This window comes from Ursus maritimus, unplaced genomic scaffold, assembly GCF_017311325.1.
Source record: "Ursus maritimus isolate PB19 unplaced genomic scaffold, ASM1731132v1 scaffold_20, whole genome shotgun sequence".
Classification (NCBI taxonomy): Eukaryota; Metazoa; Chordata; class Mammalia; order Carnivora; family Ursidae; genus Ursus; species Ursus maritimus.
In genome coordinates this window covers 51708230-51730061 of record NW_024424453.1, presented here as the reverse complement: position 1 = coordinate 51730061, position 21832 = coordinate 51708230, and the positions used below count along the sequence as shown (strand labels likewise).

The following is a 21832-nucleotide window of genomic DNA, read 5'->3' as shown; positions in this document are numbered from 1 at the left end:
TGTTTCACCTAGACAGCTATTTTCTTGATGACTCCATTGAAGAAAATCTTGCTCTTCTGTTGAAGAAGATTTGGCTTATTTTCATTTCCCATCCACTCTTGTCATTTTTAAAAATTGATTTTCTTTTGACTTTCTTTTTGCTTTTCTTTCACACTGATCCTTTGTGTTGCGTCAAGTTCTTAATCAGTCCTTGCCCTCCACCAGTCTTGTACTTAAGTTAATGTTTCTCACTTTTTCCCTTTGGTTGGAATTTTAAGAATCTCCTCTGAGTCAATAATTCGTCTGAGCTTTTCAGCATTGTTGGATACAGAAGTTTTTCATCCCAGAAGAAGCTTACCTTTGCTTTTTCAGGGGCTTAGTAGATGCATGGAAGGTGGAGCAGGAAACAGGTGCAAATAGGTACCGATGCAAAGTGAAAAATACTATACAGATAAAGTACGTATTGGTTGTCTCAAAAGTGGTTTTGACTCTTGATCTTGTTAGAATTATACAATATGTGGTGATTGCAAAAGGACACATTGCGAACAATTCAGAATCATATAGAGAGGCAGACCTTCATGTTTTCAGCTTCCCAACACTTTCCAGGCACTTCATCTCTGTTAATAGTTTGGTGAATATCCCCAGGCTTTCTAATAAGCTTTATAAATATATTATTTATAATTATGTTTTTTAAATAATAATTTCTTATTAGGTTATGTTAGTCACCATACAGTACATCCTTAGTTTTTGGTGTAGTGTTCCGTGATTCATTATTTGTGTGTAACACCCAGTGCTCCATGCAATATGTGCCCCTCCTTAATATCCATCACTGGCCTACCCCAATCCCCCACCCCCCTCCCCTCTGAAGCCCTCAGTTTGTTTCCCAGAGTCCATAGTCTCTCATGGTTCATTCCCCCTTCTGTTTATCCCCCCTTCATTCTTCCCTTCCTTCTCCTACCAATCTCTCTGCTATTTCTTATGTCCCATAAATGAGTGAAACCACATGATAATTGTCTTTCTCTGCTTGACTTATGTCACTTAGCATAATCTCCTCCAGTCCCGTCCATCTTGCTGCAAATGTTGGATAATCGTTCTTTCTGATGGCTGAGTAATATTCCATTGTATCTATGGACCACATCTTCTTAATCCAGTCATCTGTCGAAGGGCATCTCGGCTCCTTCCACAATTTAGTTATTGTGGACAATGCTGCTATGAACATTGGGGTGCATATGGCCCTTCTCTTCACTACGTCTATATCTTTGGGGTAAATACCCAGTAGTGCAATGGCTGGATCATAGGGTAGCTCAATTTTTAACTTTTTAAGGGACCTCCACACTGTTTTCCAAAGTGGCTGTACCAACTTGCATTCTCACCAACAATGTAGGAGGGATCCCATTTCTCCACATCCTCTCCAACATTTGTTGTTTCTTGCCTTGTCAATTTTTGCCATTCCAACTGGCATAAGGTGGTATCTCAGTGTGGTTTTGATTTGAATTTCCCTGATGGCTAATGATTTTGAACATTTTTTCATGTGTCTGTTAGCCATTTGTATGTCTTCATTGGAAAAGTGTCTGTTCATATCTTCTGCCCATTTTATGATTTGTTTATTTGTTTCTCGTGTATTGAGTTTGAGAAGTTCTTTGTAGATCTTGGATACCAATCTTTTATCTGTAGTGTCATTTGCAGATATCTTCTCCCATTCCGTGGGCTGCCTCTTAGTTTTTTTGACTGTTTTCTTGGCTGTCCAGAAGCTTTTTATCTTGATGAAGTTCCATGAGTTCATTTTTTCTTTTGTTTCTCTTGCTTTTGGAGATGTGTCATGAAAAAAGTTGCTGTGGCCGATGTCAAAGAGGTTGCAGCCTATGTTCTCCTCTAGGATTTTGATGGATTCCTGTCTCACATCAAGGTCTTTCATCCATTTGGAGTTTATCTTTGTGTATGGTGTGAGAGAGTGGTCAAGTTTCATTCTTTTGCATATAGTTGTCCAGTTTTCCCAGCACCATTTATTGAAGAGACTGTCTTTTTTTCCACTGGATGTTTTTTCCTGCTTTGTCAAAGATTAGTTGCCCATAGAGCCGAGGGTCCATTTCTGGGTTCTCTATTCTGTTCCATTGGTCTGTGTGTCTGTTTTTGTGCCAGTACCATGCTTTGTGATTATAATTATGTTTTTAATCACTTAAATATTTTATAAAGTGGCAGAATGCAACAGTTTGCTTTTTTCACTTAACATTTTCATTTTATTCCACCTCATTACAAATTGAGGTACCTTATTCTTTTTACTGGCTGATTGTATGATTATGTGGATGTCCTACAATTTAGTTCACCAATTTCCCATTGATGGACACTTAGGCCATTTCCAGGTTTTCAATACTTACAAGCATAGACATAGGGATTTTATATATATATATATACACACACACACAGACATACATACCCACACATACATTTTTGCCTACTTCTGCAAGTTTTTCAGTAGGATATTGACCTTATTGTGTTGTGTGTGTTGCAGATATTATTTTCTAGTTTGTGTTTTGATTTTGCTGCTTCTTACTAACTGCACCATTAAATATAAAAGATAAGTAAAATGATTCTTCTGACAGTTATACTAAGAACAGATTCAGATTTTATAAATAACACCCCCCCTTTTTTTTTAACTGATGCTGTTTTAAAGCAAACCAGAAAGCTAATTAATAATCTTAGATTGTGACCATTTTAGATAAGACAAAGAATTTATTTAAGAAGGTTGTTACAGTAAAAAGTATGTTGAGATTGGGTCCCCTTGAATGGAAATTTTGGTTTGGGTCATCATTCCTGAAACCATTCCTGACAATATACTGTTGAATTACAAGAGGGTTATTCAGTGATAAAACTGATATATATTAGGAATGGCAATTCAGCATATAGACATACTGTATTCACATTCATCAGCATTTTTCCCCAAATTTTTGATGGTTAATTGAAATTATATAAATCAAATTTTAATGTGTACTTTAATGGAATTGTGAGAGAAATCTTTTTATAAAGCAAATAATCATACCCAGTTAATCTACTGTATAAATATTTACTTAAAGTGTGAAGTATCTTTAATTACGTTAAGTTTTTAAAGTAAAGTTGCAAACGAAAGCTACATAATACTATATTTACCTAGGATGGGAGGGAAGTGTCAGATTCCTTTTACTTTGCCTATACTCCCTTGATTTGAGGAGATTTGAGAAAATGTTAAGTAAATTCAGTTAATCCTTTGAAGTTCATATACCCATATAATCTCTGTGTTATACTAAGTCTTAAAAACTAACCCAATAAGCTTTTTTTCTTCCTGGCTTGTAGTATACTTCACCTCGCAGTGGTATCTTCTGAGTAAACCATCAGTCTGTGCTTAGTTAGCATGTGGTGAGTGAAGAATAATGTCTTGTGTCTTTTGTGCAAAAATCAAATGCATTGCATGATACTAACCATTTCGCTAGAATTCTTTTGCTCTTTTGTTTAATGAATATATGGCTATGCTTTGGGTTAATATAGGTATTTTCTGTTAATTCTGTCTTATAGATTAATAATATATAGATTTCATAATCATCACCACCAGTAAGAGTTATATAATTTTAGGAAATTTTGCTTAATCTTTAAATAATAATTGAAAGTTTAAAAATTGTTCTTTAAATTTTTATTAATTCAAAAAATTTATGTATTTTATCATCTTTTTTGTTTTTATTTCCTAAGAATAGTCTTGGAAGTTAATAAAGATTGTGAGAGAGAAATGAAAAATCATTTTCTAGATAGAGGTGAAACAATATATTTCACGAAACCAGAATTTAAAATATTGTAAGGCCCACTTATCAAGGCCAATCTGAAATAATGAAAATTAGTAAAGTTGATTTTTAAGTAAAAGCAATTTTATTACTTCCTGGGATCATATGGCGTAACAAGCTAACATCTGTTCTGAGGAGACCCTTGGGCAGCCTGCTTCGATTGAATGTGGCTGTTTGTAGGTAGCATATTGCTATTAGGAAGTGACGGCATCTAAACTGTTGGGATGCGGTTAACTGTCTTCACCATTTAAACACCCTTGCCATCAGCTGCAGGTATTAGTCATGTTAGTCGCTTGACTTGGCACCCCCTAACATTTAGGGTACATCTTTACCTCTGACTTCGCTGCAATTTTTACAAATGACAAATAAGCTGGATTGCAATTAATAGAGCTTAATCGAATTAAGATAAAGATTCTCTGTGATTGTTAATTCAGCTAGGATTCAGCTAATGGTATCAAGGTTTAAAATGCCAAATATACAGCTTTTCTTTTTTAATCTTTTAGCTTTAAAAATCATTTATGCCTGCATTTGAGTCTCATTTTGATGCTAGTGTATCAGTTAACCTGCCTTAATGATTATCTAGAACTGCCTGTAGTCTTGTAAATCCCTTAACATTTTCCTTTTTTCATGGTATTATAAGTACTGCATCATGCTTGTCTTTATTTCATTTTAAATACTATCATTTATCACTGGAAGTGTGTATTAAGTAGCATTTTATCAATTGATTAATTGATTGTTTTTTCAACTTTTACTTTGAAAAATTCCAAACACACATTTTGTAAAAATAATGCAGTGAACACCTATATACTCTTCACCTGTATTCACCAATTCCTAACCTTTTGCAAAATGTTGTCACTTGCTCTCTCACTCTTGCTCTTTCTCCATATATATCTTCCCCTCTGTAACGCTTGACCGTTGCTTGCAAACACTTGTGCTTGCAAGCATTTGACAGTTACTTGCAAACATAAATAAATACTTTAGCAAATATCTTTAAGAACAAGGGCATTTTCCTACAAACTCAACAATACAATTATCACTCTCAGGAAATTTAATATTAACATAATACTGTTACCTAGTATATAGTAAATATTCACATTTTTCCAGTTTTCAAATAATGTCTTTCATAATTTTTAAAATTCCAGATCCACTCAGAGATTGCACATTGCATGTCATTGTCATGTTTTTCTAGTTTTTTTTTAAACTAGAAAAATTCTCCCAGCCTTTTTTTTTTTGGTCTTTCACGACACTGGCATCGTGCAGCATTATTGAATCATGCATGAATTTCTTTTCCCACAACAGCACAAGCTAAGGTTTCAAAATAATAATTGACACAGGAATTTAAATATGACAGAAGGTCTTTTTCTCATCTTCTGTAGGTTTCTAGGACCAACATGACTGTTGAGCAAGTTTTATAAATAATACACTATTGGCAGCACATCACAAGTATCAATCAGTGGCTTATATTATTCACTTACAAATTGCGAAGACTTTAAAACTTTCTCTTTTCACTAAATATGTATAAAAAGTTTATCTCTATTAATTTTATTTGGTTATTTATTTTTGTGGCATTTTAACTTAATCTGGCTACTGGCTTTGAGCATTTTAATCAGAGAAACCTTATTAGAATCATTCATTAGCATCATTTCTCTTAGCATTTTAAGTTTTTAAAATTGAGTTTGTTAATTTCCAATGAGGCATAACTTTTTTATACCAAAATGCTGTTTGTCCTTTGCTGCCATGCATATCATCCTAGGAGAATTGCAATATGTAGAAAAATCAACACATTAGAAAAAACGGAAGAACTCTTTGTCCTCTTTAAATCTGAATAGCTGTGTCCTTGTGGGGTTCTGCCAAGTCAGCACACGTACTCCTGGCTTCTCCAGGTGTGACCAGTAGCATTCAGGGCATGTGAAAGGTGGCGGTTCCAAATGTCACTGAAACGTCCTGTTTTTCAGGATCGCTGACCTGTAGGATCTGTAGATCAGATCATTCCAAGAACATTAATATTTAGAAGATTTTGTTTTAGGATTTAATATTTAGAGAGTATTTCTACTTCAATCCCTAGACCATAGAATATAATTTTAACTTGAAAAAACAAGTCTGCCAAAAAGTTTGCTTAAAAATTCTTTTTCTTTATCCTCTTTCCCTTCTTTTCCAGTCGTGGCTCCGATCATCATCTTGAAGAAACGGGGTGGTGGCGTTGGGCAGGCGTGGAGCACTGTCCGTGTTTGCCTCTTTGAGAAGCAAGCTGTTGTTCAGGGCCCGTTATGGAGCCAAAGACCAAGAGAACCCTGACATTGGCCCGCAGATAATTGCAGACTGCCTTTCAGATCGATTATATCAGTGGAGAAATGGTGATAGTTTTTTTCTTTTTGTTGGGAGAAGTTTTATGTTGTTTAGAAGATATTTTGAATAACTCAGCCTGACTTATGGGCTCATTTAATGTTCCTTTCTTCCATTCTTTTTGTCCCTCTTTTTAAAGAACTGCTTGCCTTTCCTATTTATTTTTAGGGGGATTTCTTTTTAAAGACTTGTGCAATACATTTTGAGGTGAAACTTAGTAGATTTTTTCTGATAAATTAGAGCATTTAATTGAGTATTTTATCCACATTGATTTGTTGAATATTTGCTAAAGACTAGTTCTTTAAGCTATACATATGATAAATCCAAACAGCAGTACCTCATTGTTTACTTAGCTTTTGTACTTATATTTTTCAGAGGAAATACTACTACTGTAAATTGTAAATAGTCAATATTGTATTGTATGCATACTGTATTGTATGCAGATCTGTGACTGTTGGCAATGTCATCTTGGAAGAACAGATAAATAAAGTTTATTTACTATATAAAATTTGCTTATTGTGTTTTTTTTACTATGTTGAAATCTATTTCAAAATAGTTAAGAAAAGATGTTCTATCTGGATGAATATTTTGAGGAACTGTTTGTCAAGATAGCTAAATGCTAACCATTTGGAAAGATTTTTTATGTTCAAAATTAGCATGATCAAGTTAGAAGAAATACGGTAACAAAAAATACCTCATGGTGTGTGTGTCAGGAGTCTGCCAACTTGGGGGTGCCTCCTCCCTTCTGGAGTAGACCATACTTTGATTCTTTTTAAACTTAATGAGAGCATCTCTTGGACAGCAAGAGATGGGAACTGTTCAGAGGGTTTCATACACCCTTTATATTCTAGCAAACACAGTATTCAGTATGTAGGTATTACCTAACCTCTGCCTCTCAATTATCCAGACAGTGTGGACCTTCATATTGCTGGTGTCTCTTATAGTGTGATAAAGAATGGGAAGCTCGGAGGGGTAATGACCAGTGGGTCTTCCATTCTAACCCATAGCTGACTTCTTTGAGGACAACTGTTTCAGCAAGGGAAGAGGGTCTTCTTACCCCTCCCCCCCTTTTTTAAAATCAGGATTCACTTAAGGGGCAAAATTTTGTGCCACCAAAGGGTTTCTGACAACAGACGTGACTTCTCACCTTTTTAATAAATCTTTTCCTGAGGTAGAAATTGTGGACTCCGAGTGAAATTTGTAGACAACTTCCTACTAACTCGTTTATAGAGACAAAAAGCATATCAAAAAGTGTGTAGGAGGTCAGCACACTTTTTCTAGAAAGGGTCAGGGTCAGATAGTGTTATCTGCTTTATAGGCCATATAGTCTCTGCCACAATCCACCCCCCTCCCCGCCCCTGTCACTGAAGTACAAATACAATCATAGGTAATACATAAATTAATGATCACAGCTATGTTCCAATAAAACTTCATTTCTAAAGCAGGTGGCAGGCTGGATTCGGCTCACAGGTAGTGGTTTGCCAAGCCCTGGGAAGGTGAACAAGCTGGATCTTAAACATGGAGTTGGGGAAAGAGTGCTCATCAGTTAATATCAGGGGTTGCTTGTTTTTCCTCAGTGCAGGCTTACAGCCTCTCTTTCAGAAAGAAGTACAGCAAATTCAGTTCGCCTTAAGAATGATGGTGACATTTTCTCAATGACCTGTTTCAGCAAGAGGGATCAAGTCTTACATTAGACTCTGTGTCAGGGTCTCAACCCACCTGGAGCATTTTCTTGAAGACCCCCCACCCATCCCTAAATGATGCCTGGGAAATGACAGAGTTTTCCAAAAAAATACTACAGGACATGATTGCATCATAGCTTGCAGACCACTGAGTACTTTGCCTTGTACTCTGATTGTTACTTGCAGGCAAGGAGGTTTGTGATGGCTGAGGGTCAGCCCAGGGCCACAGAGAGAGAGAGCTGTGATTCCAGCACTGAGATCCTGACTCTGGGGCTCTGAACCCAAGGCTTTCTCCAAGACCTCATGACTGCGGGACACAAAAAGGTTGATGGAATAAATTTATTGCCAGGAAACTAGCATATCACTTTGAAAGGTGCTAGATGCTAGTAAGATGTTACATTAGCAAGGTTTTGGTAAAATTTTCACTTGTAGCTATAGGAATTAATTTTATAGTCACTTTGTTCAGGTCAGCTGCATGTGAATCTTGGTAGACAACTACCTTTTTGTTGACTTGTGTCTTCGTCTGTTCGTGCTGCTATAACAAAAATACCACAAACTGGGTGGCTTATAAACATTGAACATCTATTTCTCACAGGTCTGTGGTCTGAGATGTCCAAGATCGTGGCACTGGCAGATTTGGTGTCTGTGATGGCCCACTTCCTAGTTCGTAGATGCCTTTTCTCTCTGCCCTCACGTGGCAGGAAGGCAGGAGCTTTCTTTCTCTGGCCTCTTTTATAAGGGCATCTATTCCATTCAAGAGGGCTGCACCTTCATGATCTGATCACTTCCCAGAGACCCCACCTCTTAATACCATCACATTAGGGGATAGGGTTTAACATGAATTTTGGGGGGGACACAAACTGTCAATCTATGGCAACTTGAAAATTTTTGAGTTAGGCATTTCTGAATTAAAGGACTTGAACATCATTTATGATTTTCTGATGTGTAAATATTCTTCTTCTTACAAAAATTCATTGGTCGCAGAAACTACCTGTTGAGGAAGGATGGCACAGATGCTAGAAGTGTTCTCATGCCTTTCTGTTGCTGCAGGGCCCAGAGGATGGGGATGGCTTTCCTGTAGCTTCCTTACCCTCCACAGCAAGCAGGGGTCTAAGGCCGAAAGAGAAACTCTGTTGGGACTGAAGTTGTTTAAACAGGAAAGACCTTTTCATTTTGTTTTCTTTTTGATTCTGAAAGAAATTTTGGGTTCATTGTAGACAATTTGGAGAATACATTTTAAAAAAGAGAAAATAATCTTCCAGAATCCCTCACCAGGAAAAAACCACCATGGGGTGCCTGGGTGGCTCAGTCTGTTAGGTGTCTGCCTTTGACTGATCATGATCCCAGTGTCCTGGGATTGAGTAACACGGAGGGCTCCCTGCTCAGCAGGGAGCCTGCTTCTCCTTTTCCCTCTGCTGCTCTCCCTTGTACTCTCTCTTGCTCTCAAATGAAAAAGTCTAAAAAAAAAAAAGAAAGAAAAAAAGAAAGAAAAGAAAGAAAAAGAAAGAAAAGAAAGAAAGAAAAAAAACAACCATTATTACTTTGGTGCCTTTATTTTATTCTTATTTTTATTTTTATTTTTTGGTGCCTTTAATCATGACTATTTTTTTTAATGTGTGAATGGATGTATGGAAGCACAGTTTGTGTGTGTGTGTGTGTGTATGTGTGTACATACAAGCCTGCATTTATATGTCTATTTACATTCAGGGCCATTAAAATTTCTTTGAAACTATTTCTAATTGCTCCATATTTTATCCAGTGAATACATCATCGTTTAATCCCTTTTTCTCCTGTTGAACATTTAGGTTGTGCGTAATTAGTCACTTTCATTTAGTACTCACGGTGATCTTGCTGTCCACATTGTAAGCGCACTTGAAAGAAACAACCCAGGACCAACCTGTCTTTCTCTCAACAGCCTTTGGTTTCCAAACAAGTGGACACGTTTTACGTTACTGTGTGCCACATTTGTCTGGCATCACTTCCCCTAACATTCCAAAGACGTGATGCACGGGGGAACATTCTGAGTCTGTACACTCTTAGAATAGTACATTTCAGAACTGGGCTTCACCCAGATTTGAAGTCTGAAAGCTGAAATGGCTGTGCCTGAAGCACGCTGTCCATGGGAGCGCAGGTGGGAGGGTGCGGTGCATGAGCAAGGCGAGGCAGCAAGTGGCTTTCCTTCCATCCTCCAGCCATTGGCTTCTATAGTTGGAACAACTTCTTGAGTCTCACTTTGGGGTCCTCTTTAGTTCGGTTTTGTTGTTCTTTAGAAATGTTCGAACACCAAACGTAAACATTTCCTCAATGACACAGTAAACAGTACAGCCGTTTTATTTTTTATTTTTATTTTTTTATTCTTCAGCCAAAGTTCTGCCTTTATTTTGCATAAAAAAATCATATGGAGAGCAACTATATGAATGTTGTCAACGTTGGTAAGATGACTTTTTCTTTTTTTCTTTTATTTTTTAATAATTTTTTATTATATGTTAGTCACTATACAGTACATTCCCAGTTTTTGATGCAACGTTCCATGATTCATTATTTGCGTTTAACACCCAGTGCACCATGCAATATGTGCCCTCCTTAATACCCATCACCGGCCTATCCCAAGCCCCCACCCCCCTCCCCTCTGAAGCCCTCAGTTTGTATCTAAATATTTTCCCCTAAATCAGCCTAAAATGCAGCTATGGGTACACCTCTTGCACTTCCCCAGTTGCTCATCCCCCCTCGGCAGGAAGACTGCCTCTTGGTTACCCCCCACCCGGATTAGGCTACTTTCCCCTTATAAATGGGGACTATTTTGTGTTTCCCTGTCCCTCTTGCTCTTTCACTGCTGTCCGTTGAGCGTGGGTAGACATGATTTGTCTTTTTCATTCACAGGTCTCTGGGAGACGTTGACACATGGTCTGGTGTGGATCCTAAGGTCCTGGCCATAATGTCTGATGCAATGACTGGGTGAGACTTTTGGGATGCCTTCGGGAGGAGGCTGGGAGTATTTTATGGGCAGCCAGGAAGGAAATGAATATTTATGATCCAGTGAGCAGATGGGACGACTTGGGACGACTGTTTCCAAGTCTTCACATACTTTGTCATCTGACTTGACGGTACCTCCTATCAGACTGGGCACAGTGCATTTCTCCACCAACACTGAGTGTGGCCATGTGACTGTGGTCCGTGGGTTTTGAGTGGACATTATATATGCCACATGGGAGCGGCGGTTTTAAGAGCCCTCCCACAGGTCCGCCATTGCTCTTGACCTCTGCCGTGAGTTTGAGAGGTGGGTGCTCCTTCAGCGTGGGCCCTGGAATAGTGAAGACACATCACTAGACATGAGTGAGAAACAAACACTGTTGTAAGTCACTGAGATTTGGGGATCAGTTGTTACTGTAGCATGACCTAGCGAAAGCTCACTAGTATATCGTGAAGAAGAAGAAAAGACGAAGCAAGTTGCAGGGTAGTGTGTTTCGTTTTTAGAGGTTCGACTCTATGTCTTGGTGTAGATTTCTTCAGGCTGTTTGGGGTTTTCCCAGTTTCTTGAATCTACAGGTTTGTCTTTTGCCAGATTTGGGAAGTTTTCAGCCATTATTTCTTTGAGTATCTTTTCAGCCATACCCTCTTTCTGTACTCCCTCCTCTTCTTCTGAGACTCCCATGGCACAATGTTAGGTCTTTTATTATAGTCCCACAAGTCCCCGAGGCTCTGTTCATTTCTTTTTTCAGCCTGTTTTCTCTCTCTTACTCAGACTGAGTAATTTCTGTTCTTCTATCTCGAGTTCGTTAACTTTTCCTTCTGTCCCCTCCATTCTGCTCTTGAACCCGTCATTGAGTTTTTAATTTCAGCTATTGTATTTCTCAGTTCTAAAATTCCCACTTGAATCTTTTTATCTTCTATTTCTTTCCTGAGATTTTCTGTTTCCTAGATGAGATTTTTTCTTGTTTGTTTCAAGCATGTTTGTAATTGCTCATTGAAGCAGTGTATGTAGGACCGCTGCTTTCAAATCTTTATCAGATAATTCTCACATCTCTGTCATTGTGATGCTAACATTTGTTATCTCCTTTTACTCAGTTTGAGATTTTCCTGGTTCTTGGTATGTCTAGTGACTTTCAATGGAAGCCTGGACATTTTGGATATTATGTTATGAGACTCTGGAACTTATTTAAACCTATTTAGCTGGTCTCCTCTGAGACTGCTCTGGCAGGGGAAGGGCTGGGGCAGTGCCAGGTGGGGTTAGAAGTCCAGATTCTCTTACTTGGCCTTCACTGACACCCAAGGTGGGGATGGTCTCCACATTACTGCTGGGAAGGGGTGTAGAATTACAGATCCCTACTGATACCACCTGAGCTAGGAAGGGGTATGAGTGCCTCTTTACTCTTCCCCATGTAGCCCCCACGAGACCCCCAGGAGGAGTGATGGGAAGAGGGACCTCTTTACTTTTGGGTGGTAGTGAAAGTCCTTGACTCTCCACTAAGTCTCCTCTTACAACCCCCTCCCCAAGCAGGGAGAGGCAGGGGACCTATTTGCTGCTGGTAGGGGTGGAAATCCGGGCTTCTCCACCGACATAGGAATGAGGTGGGATAGGGAGGGCCCGCTGTTATCCACCAGGGATGGAAGTCCTTGCTACCTGTCCAGTCTTCTCCAACAGCACCCTGGCATGAGTTTGGGGTGCCTCCTTACAGCGTGGCAACATTAGAGGTCCAGGCTCCCCACTGGGCCTTTGCTGGCAGGGGTGGGGGTAGGGCCATGGTGTTTTCTGCGGTGTTTGGGTAGAGTACAGTGGCAGTTGTCTAAAAGCTGTCTTGCCAGGCCGCTCCTTTCCCAGTCCTCTGGCCAGGGAGAGCACTGAGCATTTCCAGGCAGCCAGCTCCTTCAGCCTACGTGCCTGAGGCTGAGAAACCCTCAGGAACTCACAGCATGCCATTCCTCAGGCGCCAAGGCCCCCAGCCAGTCTGACATCTTCCCCCCACCTTCAAGGTCTTCTCAAGTTTGTCTTCTCTGTAATGTCCAGGGTTTTTAGTTGTACTTAGTGGGAGGAACAGGGAGGAGTACATCTATCCATGCTCCTAGAAGTGGAAGTGTCCTACACAGTGTGGTTTTATTCGGGTATCTATTATGTATTATTTATTCAATTTAAAGAATTCTACGTATCGTTACAGATGCAGATACCTTTAATAAATGTATGAATATATAAACCAGAAGAGCATACAGTTCATTCACAATGGTGGCTAAAACTGGTCTTCCCTGATCACCTCTACCCCGTCGCTGTTTCCTCTCCTTATTTAGCTTTTTTCGTCGGCATCTAGCATTGCCCACCCTCAGTAACCACGGTCCTTCCCCTTGTACTAGGGTACAAACTCTAAGAGGGCAGGTGCGCTATCTGCCTTGTCCACTGTTGTATCGTTAGGACCTAGAATATATAGTAAGCATATTGAATGAATGAATGAACGAACGAATGAATGAATGAACAAGTAAATTAAGAAAGAGGATAAAATGTATCAGCAATTTTATCTGTAATTAAAAGCAATTTTTAAAAAAAAGACTGGAGCATTTTTTAAAGACCTCTTTCTCTCTGCATTGAGAAGGCACATGGGAATGCAGGGGAGTGAGAGGAACACAATCGTGGCAGAACCTGGACTTTGTTTTCACTTGTTTTATAAATCAGTTAGTCACAAAGATTGATATTTTAAGGAACCAAATCCTGGTAACACACCTCAGGACATACCAGTGGAAATGAGTACCGCTGGAAAGAATCCCTTCCCTGGTGTTTTCATTCCTAATTTCCTAGATGTTTTTCTTTCAAGACTGAGCCATGTTGGATTGGAAGATTAGTTTAGGCCCAGGGAAAGAATCTGTTCAAACAGATTAATTTTTCCTAGTCTCTGGGGAAGGCAACATTGCATGCTGGTTAGGAGTGCAGGCTCTGGGGCCAGATGGCCAGGGTTCCAGGTCCGGCTTGGCCATTCACTCACTAGGCAAGGGACCTAACGTGTAAACCTCAGTTTCTTCCTCTGTAAAATGGGCATAATAATAATAATAGCATCTGTCTTATTGAATTACCACTTATAAAATCCCTAGAATGGTATCTCAAACACGCTAAGAGCTAGAGAACAGTTGGCCATTGCTGGTCTTTAATAAATAGCTTATGACACTGAAATTAACTATCAGCAAGGAAGGGTGCCAGGGAAGATACAAGCTGAACAAAACTGAAGCCACGCATCCTTGTGACAGTCAAGATGCTAATGACTGTGGTCACCACCACCCAGAAACAACCCCTGCCAATGTTAGGAAGACCTCAAAGAGAATGGGCTCAAGCAAAACAGGTGCCCAAATCCTGCCTGGAAGTAGGCAAAGAAGAGTCCCACCAAAGACCATGCGGAGGGGTGTCCCTGATCTGGGTGGTGTCACCAGCACCTGCTCTCCCCATGTGCTGCCCAGCCTTGAGAGCAGCGTTTCCTTTCCTTTCCCTCCCTTTCCAACCACCCGGGGCTGGTTGGGTCTATATTGCACCCTCTTTGCCCTCATTCTGCGGGGATCTTTGAGGATCTTCATTACTTGGAGAGGCCAGGAATTCTCTGGGCGCTGGCCTGGAGCGGAATTCAGGAGGGAGCCAGCCCCTCCTTAACCTTGGCTCCATGTCTGTTGGAGACTCAGGATTTCCTTAGCCTACAAACCAGTATTACCATTAGGTGTTCTGTTTGTCCTGGAGGTGACCACGTTCCTGGGCCAATCAGGGCCTGTACAGCTCTGCCTTAGTTCTTCAAGGTGACCAGTTGTCCAGGAAACCTACTGCCAGTATTTGCCTTATTCCCGTCTGTGTCAACAGTGACTAGATTTGCAGCCCTAGCCACTAGGACTACCCTTTCTTTCCGCCTCAACTCTACTCAGTTTGACACTTGCCCTTCCGTCCCGACCCTTGATTATATCCTCAGAGCTAAGCCTAATTCTGGCCTCCAGGGATCCTCGATACCACTCCCAACTGCCCCAGGGGCCTGATGCCAGCTGCCCAGGAAATCATCCTGTGTGGTCCAGACCTGGCCCCTGGGCCCTGCCCCATCACAGCCCCACAAGGCTCCCAGGGAGGGAATGAACTGGCTCTCAGGGCCTGGCTTATATGCTTAGGTGTAAAACATACCTAAGTTCACATGGAACTGTCTAGTCCAGCCATGGCTGAAACAGGTATGAGCCTAGGAGGACATGAGTGGACACCAAACCCCTGTGAGATAGGGGGATTTGACCTGAACTTCCTGCATAAAACCAGGAGCCACTGAAGACTGTCTGTCCGTTGAACTAGAAGTAGAAGAAGCCCGCTCTGTGACCTGGGAGAAGAGAGCTGGAGCTTCCCAGGAGAGCGGACAGGAGGAGCATTGTCCGAGAGTGACTCAAGGCCGAGCCTGCCCCGTGTGAGTGTGTGACGGTCAAGATTCCCACCACTCAAGTGATGCCGAAACAGAGTCATGCCAGAACTCCAGTCAAGGAAGGGAGCAGCAACGCCGCTCTGGAGCCTCTGGAGATGCTGGAGCCCCGGCCCCAGCCAGCGAGAAGCTGCTCTGCAGGGAGGCCTGGGTGCTGGACACCCACAGAGAATCAGCAGAAGGAACAGGTCCCTGAGAGACACACGGAACTGCATCCCCTAGCGAGATGAGAAAACCCCAAACTAAGCCTTGCGAGGATGATACCAGGCCTGAGTCCCAAAAGGAGCAAGAAGAAAAGGCCAGGGAAGGCGGGGAGGCCCCCCAGGCAGGACAGTGGAAGCGCAGGGGTCAGAGACGGTGGGTGTGAGTGTGACACCACAGCAAGTGGGAGCTACTGGCACAAGGGGTGAGGCCGGCATGGGGACGAGGCTGGAGGCAGGCTGGGTCGGTGCCTGTGTTCAGTTCTTAGACTTCAACCCAAGCAGTAACAAGAGAGAGCTGCATGATAGTCTTGATATTTTCAGCTCAAAGCCATTTATCTTCTTCCTTGAAAGTTCAGGGCCAATTCTGCTGCCAGGAATCTTGCAAAAGCAGCTTTTGCCAGTGTGGGCTCTAAAAAATGAAATGCACATGGGGTATTCCATTGCTCAAGCCGAATGCAATGTACCGAGTGATCGGGGTGGCGGCGGGAGGGGGGAAGGAACTGTTTGAAGTCAGGTCTGTTTATTGGTGCTGTGGGCACTCCATCGCTCGCTCTCTGGGCCCAGGAGAATGAGGCTACAGCCAGCTGGCCTTTGTCACCAAGGTCCCCAGTCCAAACAGCTTCATAGGCAAAGATTTAGACCAGACTCCTGGCCCCTTGGCCCACCGCTCAGCTGACGCAAGTGGATCCCACTCTCAAGATGGGGAGCCTGTTCCATGTCCAGCAGAAGGTGTGAATGACTAAACGCAAGCCAACCGAGTGACTGGAGAATGATCTAAAGGGAAGGAGGGAAATGCGTGTGCCTTTCAAGAGCATATTCCCTTTTCCCCCTCTCCCCAGCTCTGGACAAGGAGTGACTGCTGAGAAGCAGGTGCCTAGCCCAGCCTCAGCTGCACCCCTGGCTTCCCCAGCATCTCATGGCCGTAGCCAGGCTCTGCCACGGGGCAGGGGATCTCGAGTGAGTGTCTGACGCAGGGCATTCACCCACGGCATATGACGGTTGGGAAGACCGGGGATGGTGCGGGTGCGGATCATGGTCTGAAGCCCCTCCCCACACCATGCCAGACAGAACGATCAGCACTTGTCTCAGTTACCTGCGGCCACTCTCATGCTATAGAGCAAACCTCTCAGAGTGCAGTGGCTGACCATCAGCCTCTATTCAGCTTGAGGACATGTGCAGGTCAGGGATTCAGGCGGACAGTGCTGGCCTTGGGGGCCCCCGTCCGTAAGCTGTCTGCTGGCAGCTCAGCTGGGGAAGCTTGGCTCTGCTTCTTGCACTTCTGTCCTCCTTCCAGCCCCTGGCAGCTCTCTTTCTCCCGTGAGGGTACAGAGGCTGGAGCAGAAGTGGCCCTGCGGATGCTTTTGGACCTTCCGCTGGCATCACCTGGGGCCGAACTCAGAATTAAGGGGTGGAGAAATACCATCTCTTGAAAGGACGAGTCAGAAAGTCACATTCTAAGGGGGTGTACGGAATGGAGGAAGGGTGTGACGATCGGGGCCCTTAAGGCAAACAATGGATCAGAACCCTTCTCAACGCAGGACTCTGCAGACGCTCCCCCAATCAGCTGTGTTCGCACATGACCTCAAACCTGCTTGCCATCGCAGCTGTGAATGCGCCGTCTCCAAGCTAGGTTTCGTGGAGCCCTCTGCTTCCAGAGGGGGGGCTTCAGGGAACTCTGCAGGGGCAGGGGGAGGACAACACGGCGAGGCTCTGGGCACCCCGCTCCGCTCGCAGCCACTGCCTTTCTATTTGGTATAGATATTGGGGTTCTACACGAGTTGTTCTTGTATTTTTGTTGTTGTTGTTGTTGTTGTTTGAAAACAGGTTCTGCCATCAAGACTTTAAAAAGTGTCCTCTCCTTGAATGCACTCAGAGCAACAGGAAGAGAGCTTGCTTAGCCCAGAGTTCCTTGGTCTCTGAAGAACCAACGTCTTGCTCTGCTGTGCCCGAGGCTCTCTTCAAAGGCAACTGGGAGAAAGAACTTCAGGGAATCCATGATCGTGTGTCCTCTACAACTTTTACCAGAGTGCCCTCTACTCAAGGTATTTATTTTACAGCCAAGTGCCAGTTAAAGTTTCGGTGTATTTTCTCTCCTGGACAGTGAGGACTATTTTATGGATCGTGTAACACGTCTCCCTTTTCACCTCGGCCACCTGGAAGCTGGGTGCCAAATTCACATCACAAGTTTACATAACTCTTAAAACTAGAATGGCCCAAGGAGCTTTTAAAATATAGATTCCAAGGCTTCCACTGCAGGGATTCTGTTTCAGCCTGAACCCCTGGGCTGGCTCTGATGGCTTCATTATTTCTGTTCTCTTCCTCTATCCTGGACTTGCCCTCTGATTCTGCTACACACGCTCGGGCTCTGATTGTTCTTTTGTACAATACAGTCCGTTTTTCCTGGGCTCAGCCTGACCGTGAGGCATGGGCTGCTTGCTCGGCCGGTGAAGGCAGTGCCCAGCCAGAGAAGGGCAGATAGACCCTCAGTAGAGAAGGGGATAGAGGCCCCAGGACCCTCCTGGTCTGTGGGGTTGAGGGTCCAGCTGTGTCTTTCCCAGTGAGCACTCCAGGGGGAGGCCTGACCTGGCGGTGGGTCTGGGCCTGAGGGCCAGGAGCCAAAACACTCTTGGACTCTGAGAGAAGCAGGACCCAGGCTGAGACAGGGCCACAGCCCACCCTGTCCCCTGCGGCGGCCTGAGCCCCGTGCCCACGTGGGGCTCCACGCTGAAACCTTTCATCCCTTGGGTACCCCTACATTTAGGCTAATTCAATATTCAGGCTTGACCAAAAATTGTTTAGAAGAACATGATTATTCTCTAGGATGATTTTGAATTTAGAACCAAATATAAACGTTGACGTAAAACAAATCCAAGGTCCTAATCTTTTGAGGTTATTTGTATTTTTAAGATAATCTGACATGTCAAATTACTAACAAATTAACCTTGGATTCATTTTAAAAAGCTGTGACTGAAGAATTGATTTAGATCTGTGATTTTAAACAGAACCTTTGTTAAGTTTTCGAATATTTAAGGTAACTTAAGGAATATGTTACTTATAAGTTTAGTGAGTTAGATTTATCAACATGGATAAGTAATGAATTACTTAAGTACTTGAAAGTTTTTTGAGTCCGGTAAATATACAGGAAAAAACTCATAAGGAAATCAAGTATGATACATTTATTAGCGCAGCAATTTTATTAAAGGGAATTCAATGAAGTTGTAAAAACCTCCTTAAAAGAATTGCTTGAATTTTGCTAGATTTGTAATTAGAATAGTGAGATTTATTAGTCAAACTTAAACTTTAAAAAGTTCTACAGTTGCGATGTTAATAAATTCAATACTAAATTTTTTTAACTTAAGTGGTCTTCTAATGAAACTTTCTCTTAATCTTGGGGCAAGTTGTGTTTGTTAATTATTCTTTACGTTACTGGTGTTCCCTGATGCCTGGCAGTCCTTGGTGGGCCAGTGAAGGACAAGGTAGGTCGCTCTCAGGGCAGGAATGAGTTTCCCTTTGCTTTTGTTTAGATCTGTCTGCCCGGCAGGCAGGTCTGTCCTCCAATGGAAGGGCCACCTCTGCATCCCCTGTGTGTGAGTTGGCCTGTTGACAGGTTACTCTAGCGTCTTTCCCTTTGATCCTCTGTCTCTGTCTCTGTCTCTTTGTCTCTATCCTTACCTCTCTCTCTTTCTGCCCTTACAGGAGAATTTGTGCCTTCTCTTTTATGCACGCTAACACCAGATTTGCCTCAGGCCCCCACAGAGGGCACTCCTCTCTTTCAGGAAGGAAGACTGAGGAGAAGCGGGCTCCCCAGCGGCACCTTCTCCCTCAGGTACCACGTGAGGGACCCAGGCGCACCGGCTCCATTAAGCGCTCTGGGGATATTGGCTCGGTTTTCCCCACTTTTAGCCGTATTTAATAGCTGTTTTAAAAGTTGAACCTGGGTTTTACTGAGCCATGCCAGGAATAGAAGGTTAAATGAGAAGGCCCTCAAGGCTCAGAGAATGTGGGGTGCCTGTGGTCTTGTGACAATACACACTTGATTCTTTCCTTGGGCGGGGCGGGCTGCGTTAGAGCTGCTTAAGCAGAGGTGAGGTGGGGAGAGGAGGAACGGGGTGTGGGAAGAGGGAGCCTCTGGAGAGAGAAAGAGCTCTTGTTGAAGACAGCAGATAAGAGGGCCGATGAACCACGGGCGATCATCAGAAGCTGGGGCAGAAAGGGCAGATGTTGGATGGAAAATGATTGGCCCTGGTTGCCGGGTACTTCATGCTGGGCACTTTGCATGATTTGTTCATTTTTGCTTTTTCTCTTTAGTGACAACAAAAAGCTTTTTTTTTTTTTTTTAAGTTTCTATTTTAATCCCCAGACGCTTATCACAAGTGCCCTCCTCAGTCCCCATCACCATCCCCCCAACCTCCCCATCGGTAACCATCAGTTTCTTCTCTCTCCTTAAGAGTCTGTTTGCATGCTTTGTTGGAACTTTCCTGACAAGCACAGGTGAGGAATGTGAGTCCACCTCAGAGGTTGAGAAGTATGTCAAAAGCTTATTGGCCACTAACCTGGAAGGTGGGACCTGAACTCTGAGCTCTGGTTAGTGATCCCAGATCTTCCACTGGGCCCTAACCAATTCATGCTCCATCGGTAGCAAAATCCTCAGTGCCCTGTCCTGCTCTGAACTCTCCTTCTGCTTTCTTGAGTAACTGAAACACTTACCCTCCTGTGGGGACTCTGACTCCCCTGCAATTTTCTCCAGCCTATGTGTATGGAGGCGGGGGTGTGTTTTTCCTCATGCCCCTGGCATTGCTGTCCATCTTGTCCCTCCTTTACCCTCCAGGCTGTGTCCCTCCCTTTCCCTGACACCTCTTGCCATCTGTTCCCGTGATGTCATTTTTCAGGCCTCCCATTCTCCCATCAACTGCCACCTCTGTTGGCACACCTCCACGATTATTCCAAACTAAAGACTGAGCCTGAGACCCACTGATTCTACCTCTCTCCTTCCCCCAACCTCATCCCTATCATTTCTTCCCTCACTCTTCGCTCCACCAGCCTGGGTTCCATGGCCCAGCATGACAGACATGCACTGTCAGCGCCCATCTCGTTCTGTTCATTAAACTTATCTGGCAAACCCTACCTTGGTTCTGTTGATTTCCACTCACTCCAGATCTGCACCCTGGCAGCTGGAGGGGGCTGGAGAAACCCACTGAACCGCACTCACTAGCTCTTTTGGGATTCAGGACCACCAACTTCAAATGGGCCCTTTGTGCTCTTACAGTCCCTTCTCCTTCCCTTGCCCAACCACAACCCTACATGGCACGTCCCCCTCCTCACTCTGCTGAGGCCTGAGCTTCCTGCTTCACAGAGAAGAAGTGCGTGATTGCAGAACTGCGTTGTTCTCCCCACCACTCCTACAACCCACTTCCATCTGTCCCACCAACTCTGCCTTTGTTGCCCTCATGATGGTTGAGCCCAGTTCTGTCATCTGAAGCCAACACCTCCACTTTTGCACAGAGCCCGTGCCCGTGCTCCTTCTCAAGGATAAAGCTCCCCCTGATGAAAGGGTGGCTCCTCTTGGCTGGATCCCTCCCGCCCCGTCAGCCCTTGAACATGCTGCAGCAGCTCCCATCTTCAGAAACAAAACAAAACGAACATCAAAAATGGCTGCTATGTCCTCACATCTCTCTCTCTTTCTTTTTAAAGATTTTATTTATTTGAAAGAGAGAGAGACAGCATAAGCGGGGGAAGGAGCAGGGGGAGAGGGAGAAGAAGACTCCCTGCTGAACAGGGAGCCCGATGCAGGGCTCAATCCCAGAACCTCGGGATCATGACCTGAGCTGAGGGCAGACGCTCAACCATCTGAGCCACCCAGGCGCCCCTCACCTTCTTTCTGTCCGAACCACTGAAATCAGGGATTTGCTCCATGATTGCACTAGGATGACTCTTTCCAAGGTCACGAGTGACCTCCAAAGAGTCTAATCTGATGGTTGATTCTCAGTGCTTATCTTGTTCAAACTACCAACAGCTGTTGATGTTGTTGGCTATTCTTTCCTCTTGCCTTCTGGGACATTCCTCTCTTGTTTCTCACCTCATCCCACTGGCCACCTCCCTCTCAGTCTCATTCCCCAGCCTCTTTAACGGCCCCAAGGATCATTGCTGCAACCACTTTCCTTCTCCACCTGTACTTGTTCCCTAGCTGAACTCATTTGGTCTCATGGCTTCAGACATCATTCAAGTGCTTGACAACTCCTGAACATACTTCTCCAGCCCAGCACTTTGCCACCAAACTCCAGTCTTGTAGATCTAGCTGTTCACCCAACATCCCCACTTAGATGTTAGAGTAGGCCGCCATAACAAAATACCCCAGACGGGGCGGCTTCAACAACAGAAACTATCTTCTCAGCTTTCTGGAGGCAGGGTGG

At 43.4% G+C, this 21832-nt stretch overlaps 1 protein-coding gene across 1 annotated transcript in view; it reads left to right on the top strand.

Moving 5' to 3' along the window:
- Positions 1-6630, top strand: part of GOLGA4 (golgin A4) — a 114382-nt gene extending 107752 nt beyond the window's left edge. The window contains 1 exon segment of the mRNA XM_040636973.1: positions 5944-6630. Coding sequence (XP_040492907.1) covers positions 5944-5967 — 24 coding nt within the window. The 3' untranslated portion in view covers positions 5968-6630.
- The last annotated feature ends 15202 nt before the right edge of the window (positions 6631-21832 follow it).